Below are 9054 nucleotides of genomic sequence, written 5' to 3'. Positions count from 1 at the left end.
CTTGCGATGACACCTGCGGAGCGGGAGGGGCCGGCCTGCCCGGGTGCTGCCCTCTGCTGGCCGCATCGAGCCCCGGGGCTGGGAGGCGCGGGCGCTCAGCGCTCGGCGCCGCCCCAGGAGGACGCGGCCGGGCAGCGGAGCGCCCTGCGGGAGCAGCTGAAGCAAATGCAACGGGAGAGGACCGGGCGGCTGCGAGCCCTCGGGGCCAGGTGACGGGTTCGGGCGGAGAGGCTTGTGGGGTGGTGGCGGTCCCTTTTCCCTGGCATCTGGGATGAAAGGCCACTCTTTACACAGGAACACCCAGAACTTCCAGCAACTTCTGTGGCCCCCTGGCTCTGAGGAGCCTGCGCCTGGAGAGCATCGCGCACTCTTCCCAGCCCGCTCTGGTCACTGCTGAATCCTCAAAGGGACGATTAAAGAGACGGGGATTTAAGGAAAAAGCAAGAGGGCAACCTGTAGGTCAGAGGTAGTTTCAGAAAGGCCCGGAACGCAGCCTCAGGGCCCGGGAGAGCCAGACACAGACACGCATGGCACTTTCGGCCCACCACGTGTGTTATTTCTTCTTCCCTCCCCTAAGCCCACTGCCTGGCCCAAGGTCAGAGGGCCAGGTCCTGGGGGTCAAGCAGTGCGAAGGCCCCATTCTTGCGGAAGAAAGATTCAATGCGGCACATCTTGCAGGAGACCAGTTCTTGCTTCACTGGGGGGCCTGGGAAAAGATGTCAGAGGCCAGGAATGGATTCCCGGGAAAGGAACTCGCAGAGCCCAGGAGCCCTGCCTGCATAACCCTAGGAATCTGCCTGTGTTGTATCCACTTTGTAAGTGTGAAAAAATAAAAAGAAGTGCTTCTGAGGAGTGGGGGCTATGGGGAAACAGGGAGCTGGCTGGCTGCCTGGATCAGCAGTGATGGCCAAATGCCAGTCAGCTGTGTGCCAGCATTTCCCCCAGCCTCAGAATCCTCCATGGAGGCGGGTGGTGGGACTCCCAGCCGTGCTTGTTACAGACAGAGCTAGACTTCTCTGGGGCAGACAGGGCTTCTTTCTACCTCCTGCTCCCCTTTCGGGGTTCACCACCTGCTTTCATTTGGAAATTGCTCCCTTTCCTACCCATTTAGGGCCCTGGGGAAAGTAGGGGGATTTTTTTTTAGGCAAAATTTCAACTGTGTTTATCACCAACCATCCACGTTTTCTGTGCAGGAGCTGGAGAAAACGTGACTGAGTAGTCTCACTTCAAATTCATGACCACAGACAGCAAAGGGACATGTCTCATCACCCAGAAAACCCACAACACTCCCTGGCATATTCTTTTCCCCACACCTTGACTCTTCATCTCCAACTGCACCATTGCCTTCGCTCCTCTCCTGCCCAGCCGATGACCATGACTCAATCCAGATGGACAGCCTTCTGGCCGATACCATCTCCCTACCCCTCGCTGTGTCCTCTGCCTTCTCCAGTTTGATCCAGCCTCTGGAGCTCCCTGGGTAAGCCCACCCAGTCTCAGGGCTTTAAAGAGCACCTATATTCTGATGACCCCCAAAACTGCATCTTCAGCTCTGACCTCCCTCCATAGGGCGACTCCCATACACAGCCGACTCACCGACACCTCCAGCGCAAAACACCCAACACTGACCTGTCTTCACACCCCCCCAGCCCTGTCCCCGCCCCAGTCTCCCCTGCTGTAACTGCTTCAGCTGAACACCTGGGCATGGCCATTGCATTTTCTTTCCTTGTCTCTTTCAAACCATCAGTAAGTTCTCTTGATTCTTCCTCCAAAACATATCTGGAATCTATTTCAGCTCTGCCGCCAATCACCCTAGCCCAAGCCATCGTCATCTCTTGCCAGGATAGCTTAGCCACCTGCCAGAGCCTACTCGTGTCCCTAAAAAGGCCATTACCTACAGAATAGTCAGGGTGATTTTTTTAAAAAAAAGTGTTATCAGTATCATTTACCTGTTTAAAACTCTCCATGGCTTCCCCTCAAATTTAGAGTAAAACCCCAACTCCTCCTCCTTGTTACTTAGCTCACTCAGCCTTTAGGTCCCCAGAGGCCTTTCCTGACAGTCCAGTCTAAAGCCGCACACGCCCCCTGTCCCCCTCTCCCACCACGCCTGGCCCTCTCTTGCTCTTATGTTTATGGCCTGGACCCTCCACTAGAATGGACGTCCCCAAAAGGAGTGTCCACGTGCCTTGTGCATCTAGCGCCGAGAGCGCTGCCTAGCTCATGGCAGGTGCTCTGTGTTTGTGAGGCGAATAATTTCCGGGAGGTTAGGGCTCACCCAGCTGCCAGCCATATGTGAAGTTGGTGGTGATGGGGAAGAGGTAGCGCCTCTCTGGCATGTCCAGTTTTCGGGTGTTGAGGTAGCGGTAGCGGCCCTGGAAGTCGTGGGAGATGCCTTCATACAGCAGGGCCCGGGTGGCAGGTGGGACTGGGTACATTTCTGGCTGAATAGGAGCCTCCAGGGCAGGGCTGGGGGCCTTGGAAGGAACTGCTTTGGGGGTGGGCAGGGGTGAGAGTGGGGCTTTGGGGGGCAGGGTGGGCAGCTTGAGGGGTACGTGGGCTGCAGTCTTAGCCTTCTGCTTGGCCTTCACCGTCGACCCATACTTGCGGTGCCATTCACAGCGCAACACCTTCTCCCTCAGATACTGCTCCTTCCAGAAGTTCTGCCGTAATGTGTCCATGTTAAGTGGCCGAGACATGGTGGCAAAGGAAGGAGCAGGGCCAGGGTGACTGCAGCTGAGAGGTGAGCGCAGCGAGCAGAGCCTTTCTGCCAGCAGGTGGCTGCCCAGGGACAGTCGCTCGGCAACCGAGCCTCACCTCACACAGGGCCATACCCTCAGAGCGCCTCACATGCCTTGCTTGCCGAGGCAGCCTCAGGCCGGGGCCCACTGGCTAAGAGCCTTGATCCCCAAACCTCTTGCTTGACCCAGGCTAGAGTCACAGGCTTCCAGGTTTCCTGTGATTTCTGCTTCCTTCCCTTGAGGTCTGGTCCCCCCCCCCCCCAGCCAATACAGACAAGCTGGGGTGCCAGGGGACTGGACGCAAGCCTCCTTCCCTTCCTCCCTGCCAGAGCTGGCTACCTTTAATTCAGAGGGCCGATCTGGTACGATCTTCCTGGTCCAACTCCTCTATGCCTGGATCTTTGGCAAAACCTTTTCCAGCCCTGCCAGTCGAATCCACTCCCCCACCGCCTCCCCGCAACAGCCTCACCCCACACGTGTCCTTTCGAGCACCCAGCCTCAGATCGGAGAGAAGCAAGAACTACTTTAATTTAACATCAACAAGGACACTGTATAACAGCACAAGGAAGAGGTAATGGAGAGAAGACGCTCAGGCTTCCTATACCCTAACCACCCTGGATTTGAATGGCAGAGCCCCAGTGAACTGGAAGCACCTCACCTAGCCTCTCAGTGGAGTGGGAAGGGGCAGGGAATTGGAACTCAGAGGCTCGAATCTTAGAGGAGGGCTGATGGCAAGCCTGGGGAGAGGCCACATGGCTGAGGGGAGTCCCCTAGCGCAGGTCTTCGGCCGTGAACATGCCCCTGGCCCTGCGCAGGATGGAGTCCTTGGCAGCATCATAGGGGTGCTCCTTGGATGGGATCTCCAGCACGGCCGGAATGGAGCGCTGGTGGGCATCGAGCGCGTGCCGCACCATCTCTGCGATGTACTGGTTGATGAGGATGATGCCGATGTCGTCCCGGTTTAGAAACTGCCTGTAGGGAGAGATGAGAAGGGAGTCCAAGGCAGCCCACTCTGAGTTGGTGGGCTGGGCTGCAGAGGGGCACGAGCTCGATCCAGAGAGTGCAATGGACAAGGATGCTACACTAAACTCTCTTCATTCTATTTAGAATCAATTTCAGTCCAAAGCTAAGGGCCATGGCTTCTACCTGCCCTGCTTGGGAGGCTCCCAACTGAACTGCTAATGAAGGTGAGGGTGCCTGCTGGTGTACTCCTTACACTGCCTTCGGGTAAGAGAGGGAGAGGATAAGAATATATACATCTGTCCCTTTGAATCTGCATAAAGAAAAAGAAAGATACGGAAAAAACTAAGTGGTTACGGGGTGGAGGAAGGAGGTAATGAAGTAGAAGAGGTCGGGGTGGGAGTGTGACTTCTCAATGTATATACCTTTTAAATATTAATTTGTAAGCCCACATGAACACATTAACCTTTCAAAAGAAAACAGATTAAATTTTTTAAGGTTGAGGGGGCGCTGTACAGACCACTCAAGGTCTATGCTGATGAGGGCAGGGGGTGAGTCAGAGGGGAAGTTTGGCCTGAGCCAAGAACACAACACAGGAAGAGGAAAATCGGTAACAAAGGAATCACACTTTCCACACGGAGAGAACCCGACACTGGGCTCTTACTTTCTTGTGATCAACCACCCATTCATTTATTTACTCGTTAAAAACTGTTTACTGAGCAGCTTACTCTGTGCCAGACACTAGGGCAGGTTAGACTTGATGATTTCCGAGATCCCTTTTGGTTAGAAACTTGGAAAATTCTTGAAGTAAAATTTGTCCTTCTCTCATGACAACCTGGGTCACTTTACCGGACTGCTTAGAGAGTGGCAGAGATCAGCCTCCCGGGTCAGGGCCTATCACACCCCAGGCAGCAGGAACCAGTCTCAGCCGGTAGCTCAGGGCTGGGCTGTTTAGGGGGAAACAAGGGAGAGTGGTTTGTTCCTGGGACTTGGCACAGGGGCCCTAGAGAAGGGGTGTGGGAGAGAATAGGGGGCTGGCACCCTCAACTCTAGTCACCAGGACGCCTCCTGGATTAAGGGACATGCCTGCACCCACATTTTGAAGCTATTGCTCTTAACCCAGAACAGGAAGTGAAGATTTGAAGTGCATGGTCTCAGCAGAAGGTAGGACAGTCCTGATAATGTCCGCTGTGCTCAGGACAACGGGTAATTCCGAAGCCGACTGAGTAGCGCTACACAGTCAGAGTGTAGCCCTGGCTTAAGAAAGGCAGAAAGGGTGGGACTGGGCTCAAGTCCCTGCTCGCTCTCGTCTGAATCACAGAGTGTGCCTTAACCTCTCTGAACTTAATTTTCTCACCAGTAAGTGGGAATAACCCCTAACTCACAAGACGATTGTGAGCCTCTGAGGGAGACGAAAATACAGGAAAGCCCGAGCCCACTGCCCGTGTGTTCACTGAGTGTGTGGTTCCTTTAGGTGTCAACTCGCAAGAGAGTCGAGTGCTTGCAATGCCCGGAGCCTGCTCTACGGGTGAAATGGGGGAGCCCCTGCAGGGGAGCTGAGACTAGCCCCCTCCGGGCCTGGACCCTCCGGACGCTCAGCTCTGGCGGGCCAGGTTGGGTCAAGGGGCGGCGCCCGCCCGTCACGAGCTCTGTTCCCCTTCTTTCCTGACACACGGTCATGTGACAGGGGGGAGTTTGTGGACCCGACATAGCCCCGGTCCCACCGAGACCCAAAAGGGAACTTGGGACGCGGAGGCCCCCTCTCCGGAAGGGGAGGTGGACCGACTTCCTCGACCCTCGAGGACGGGGTCTGACACTTCGGCCAAGGTCTGGAAGCCCAGGGCCGCCCCCGCCTTCTCCCCGCGCTCCCACCAGGCAGCTGAAGGTCCCGTTCAGGCCTCGCGGGCTACCGTACCGGAAAGTGTCTTCGATCTCATTGATGGTAGTATCTTTCTCCACCACCAGGAAATTAGGGTGGCGGTTCTTGTTAAGCTCCCCTATGCCGCCCAGCAGGAAGCCAGTCACCGTGTCCTCGTCTCCGATCACCGCAATTAGCTTCCCCCTCCCCGCCATCCTCACAGTCCAGCAACGATCAGCCGCAGCCTCCGGGTGTCACCAAAGCCCCGCCGCGGCAGTGCACCTCCTTTTCGGCTGCACCTCCCCCCCGCCCCGCTCTTTAGGCATGCGCAGTTCCACCACTCCGCCTCCCGGGACATGCGCATTAAGAGCAAAAGCGCCTGAATCCGAATACGGCTGCGCCATAAAGGGAGGTCCGAACCAGGGAGCTACGGTTCCCAGAAGTCCACGCGGCACAGCAGTCTCTCGGAGGCGCGTTCGATCGGTAAGTTCGACAAACTTGTTGAGGCTACTGCTGTTAGGCGCCGAGACGCCAAAGAAAAGACGGTACCTGTTCTCGAGAGTAAGGTCCGAGTCTGTATCGTGTATGTATGTAACTATGACACAGCTAGTGTTATTTATTAAGTTAATAAAAGGATGGGCAAGTTAATGATGATACTCTGTAGTGAGGTAGAGCGTTGACAAAGCACTGTGTCAATTGCTAAAACGTGAGAAGTACGTGGAAGCACACATTAGGTGTAACTAACCTATGGGAGAGGGGGCGCGCGGAGAAGGCCGCCAGCAGGATGAAGGGCTAGAGGTGAGGACGAGAGGGTGTTCTCAGGAAGAGGAGCAGCACGTGCGAACACTTAGCGGGGACTAGAGAGAATAAGTGCCTTCAAGAAAAGATAAAGAATCTGGAAGTTATCCTGAGGACAGAGTTGTTCTGAAGCCACTGAAGGATTTTAAGCAAGAGAATGATACGGCCAGGTTTATGTTTTAGCGATAGCATTGAGATCGTGCTGTGTGTGGAGGTAAGACTAAGGTGGAGAAACCATTGTGGTAAGAGATGGTGGTGGCCAGAAAGAAGCCAGGGAGTGGGGATGGGGAATGTGAGAGTCAGGTGGAGTCATGAGATATTTAGAGACAAAAATGGACAGAACTGGGTTTGGGGTTGGTTATGTTTGGGGAGTTAGACCAGGTGACTTCCAAGTTTCTGGCCTGTGCAGCTAGGTGGACAGGAGTAACATTCCTCAGAGAGTGAACTCTATGTATGAGATGAACATGTCGAAGGAGAGAGGTCCGCTCGCTCCTCCACCCTTTTAACAAAAAGGCGTCCTGCATCTGGCATGTGATTTGCAAGTTTAGAGCACTTGAGACATCCAGATCGTCTGGTCTGGTGGTTATCTCTGTGATGGGTCTGGGATTTGGACATACCTGGTTTGAATCTCGACCCTGCTACTTAGAGGTATGATTTGGGACTCATCACCAAAGTTCTCAGGACCGTGATCTCTTCAGATAATACTATGCCCACCTCATAGGCCGTTAGGATTGAGGTAGAGGCACTAAATGCTCAGCACCTGTGGCCATACTGCAGTTGGGGGAGAGCAGCTGAACTGGATATCCATAAACACATCCGCTCACAGGTGGAGGGCAGCTGAAGCTGAGGAGGCCAGCAAACCTTGCAGGAAAACGCTCCCATCTGGGGGCGAGGTGGGAGGGAAGGCAGAGAGCGAGGAAGGGTGTGTGTAGAAGCACCTGGCTCAGTGCCTGGCACAGAGCTGACCCTTAACGGCCACGAATGGTTGGGTACTTGAGAAGGGATCCTGCCTTTAAAGGGTCTGTCAGGTAAAGTAGGGAGCTGAGACAGTGCCATGTTTATCACACACGCCTTCATTCAACCAGCATTTAGCAAATGTGGTCGTGGAGAGGCTGAGGACACAAGATTGATAAAATACACTTTCTGTCCTCAATTCCCTCGGGACTGAGGGGAGAGTAAAAAATATCACAGGGAGGGAGGTAGACCTACAGAAGAAAGTGAGGCCCTAGAAGGGTCTTGCAGGGGAAAGGAAAGAAGAAACTTAAAGAGGAGCCGGGAGGCAGACAGCGTATTGAGTGAAGAGGCGGGGGGAGGGGGTGTTTGGAGCCAGGCCACGTGTGTTGGGTTTTCTTTGGCCTGCCCACCACCATGTGCCGAAATGTCTGGGATGAGTTTAGAATTGGGGGATCGGTTGAGTGAAATGCTGCTTTGCTCTGCTCTGGCTACTCAGTTGCTCATTTACTCATTGGTCACACTTGTCTGTATCGGACCTCCCAGGGTCAGGGAGCACAGTCTGGTGAGGGAGACCGACCCTCAGATACAAGGTCACAGATGAGGGTAGTAAATGCAGCCAGAGATGTGCCCCAGGGCAGTATGAGAGCTGGGGGGCAGGTCTGGGAGGACAGGAAGGGGTTCGGGAAAGCTTCGTGTTGGCCAGGAAGATGAGGAGGGTGGAGAGGCAAGGGTGTTCCTGGGCAGAGTCCCAAACTGCAGCACGGCTCCCTGGGAAACTAGAGGTTGTGGAGAGGGTTAGAGGTGGAGGGTGCAGTGAGGAATGGGCACAGTGCCCAACTGGGGGCCTTTTTTTTACATGTTGGGGGTAGGAGTTTATTAATTAATTAATTTTTGCTGTGTTGGGTCTTCGTTTCTGCGCAAGGGCTTTCTCTAGTTGTGGCAAGCGGCGGCCACTCTTCATCACGGTGCGCGGGCCTCTCAGTATCGCGGCCTCTCTTGTTGTGGAGCACAGGCTCCAGACGCGCAGGCTCACTAGTTGTGGCTCATGGGCCTAGTTGCTCCGCGGCATGTGGGATCCTCCCAGACCAGGGCTTGAACCCGTGTCCCCTGCATTAGCAGGCAAATTCTCAACCACTGCGCCACCAGGGAAGCCCCTGGGGAGCTTTTTGAATGAATGGGTAGGAAGGCTGGTGTCTGAACCTATAGGCCTTGGAGGCCTTGTTAGGACACTTAGACTAGCCTGGAGAGAAGGGAGCCACAGAAGGGCCCTGGACCAGAGAGGGCCATAGTCCCTGTGATGTGACCCCGCCCTCTGGCTGCAGTGTGGAGGGCTAGTTGGAGGGAGCTGGCTGGTGGGCCAGGAAGGCTAGTGGAGGGGCCAGTTCAGGAGGGAGGCCCTAAGCCAGGTCAGGGCTGGAGGTGGGGAGGGAGCAGGCCCAGCTTTGACCCAGGACCTGGCTGGAGTGAAAGGTTCCTGGGTTTGTGCCTGCCTGCTGGGTGAGGAGCATTCCTGCTTGAGCCAGTGCTGTTTTAAGGTCCTAAAAATTTTGAGAACATCCTTGAGATCAGGCTGAGTGGAAACTGGCCTCCTGGTGGTCCTAGGGCAGTCTTCTAGAACATAGTGTCCACCTCCCTCTCCCACCCACCAGCTCTCCAGGAATCTGAGGACCAAGCCCACATCCCTGGCATGCTCCCCCAGCCCCTTCTTTCAAGCATTCTGTCAACACTCCAGACCTCCCCAAACAGATG

The 9054-nt window shown here is 55.1% G+C and overlaps 2 protein-coding genes across 2 annotated transcripts; both read right to left on the bottom strand.

Annotated features, from left to right (window-relative positions):
* Positions 1-596: 596 nt before the first annotated feature.
* SPMIP1 (sperm microtubule inner protein 1) lies at positions 597-2693 on the bottom strand. The gene is made up of 2 exons (XM_065884412.1): positions 2273-2693; positions 597-706 (listed from the first exon to the last, which is right to left on the bottom strand). The coding sequence occupies exons 1-2, from the start codon at positions 2691-2693 to the stop codon at positions 597-599; spliced, it is 531 nt and encodes a 176-aa protein (XP_065740484.1).
* Positions 2694-3249: 556 nt separating this feature from the next.
* Positions 3250-5853, bottom strand: ATP6V1F (ATPase H+ transporting V1 subunit F). Its single transcript, XM_065884127.1, has 2 exons — positions 5611-5853; positions 3250-3707 (listed from the first exon to the last, which is right to left on the bottom strand). Exons 1-2 carry the CDS (start codon positions 5766-5768, stop codon positions 3506-3508), a joined length of 360 nt encoding a protein of 119 aa, XP_065740199.1. The 5' UTR covers positions 5769-5853; the 3' UTR covers positions 3250-3505.
* Between the last annotated feature and the right edge of the window lie 3201 nt (positions 5854-9054).

Source organism: Phocoena phocoena, chromosome 9, assembly GCF_963924675.1.
Source record: "Phocoena phocoena chromosome 9, mPhoPho1.1, whole genome shotgun sequence".
Lineage (NCBI taxonomy): Eukaryota > Metazoa > Chordata > Mammalia > Artiodactyla > Phocoenidae > Phocoena > Phocoena phocoena.
This window is presented reverse-complemented; position numbering and strand designations above follow the sequence as displayed.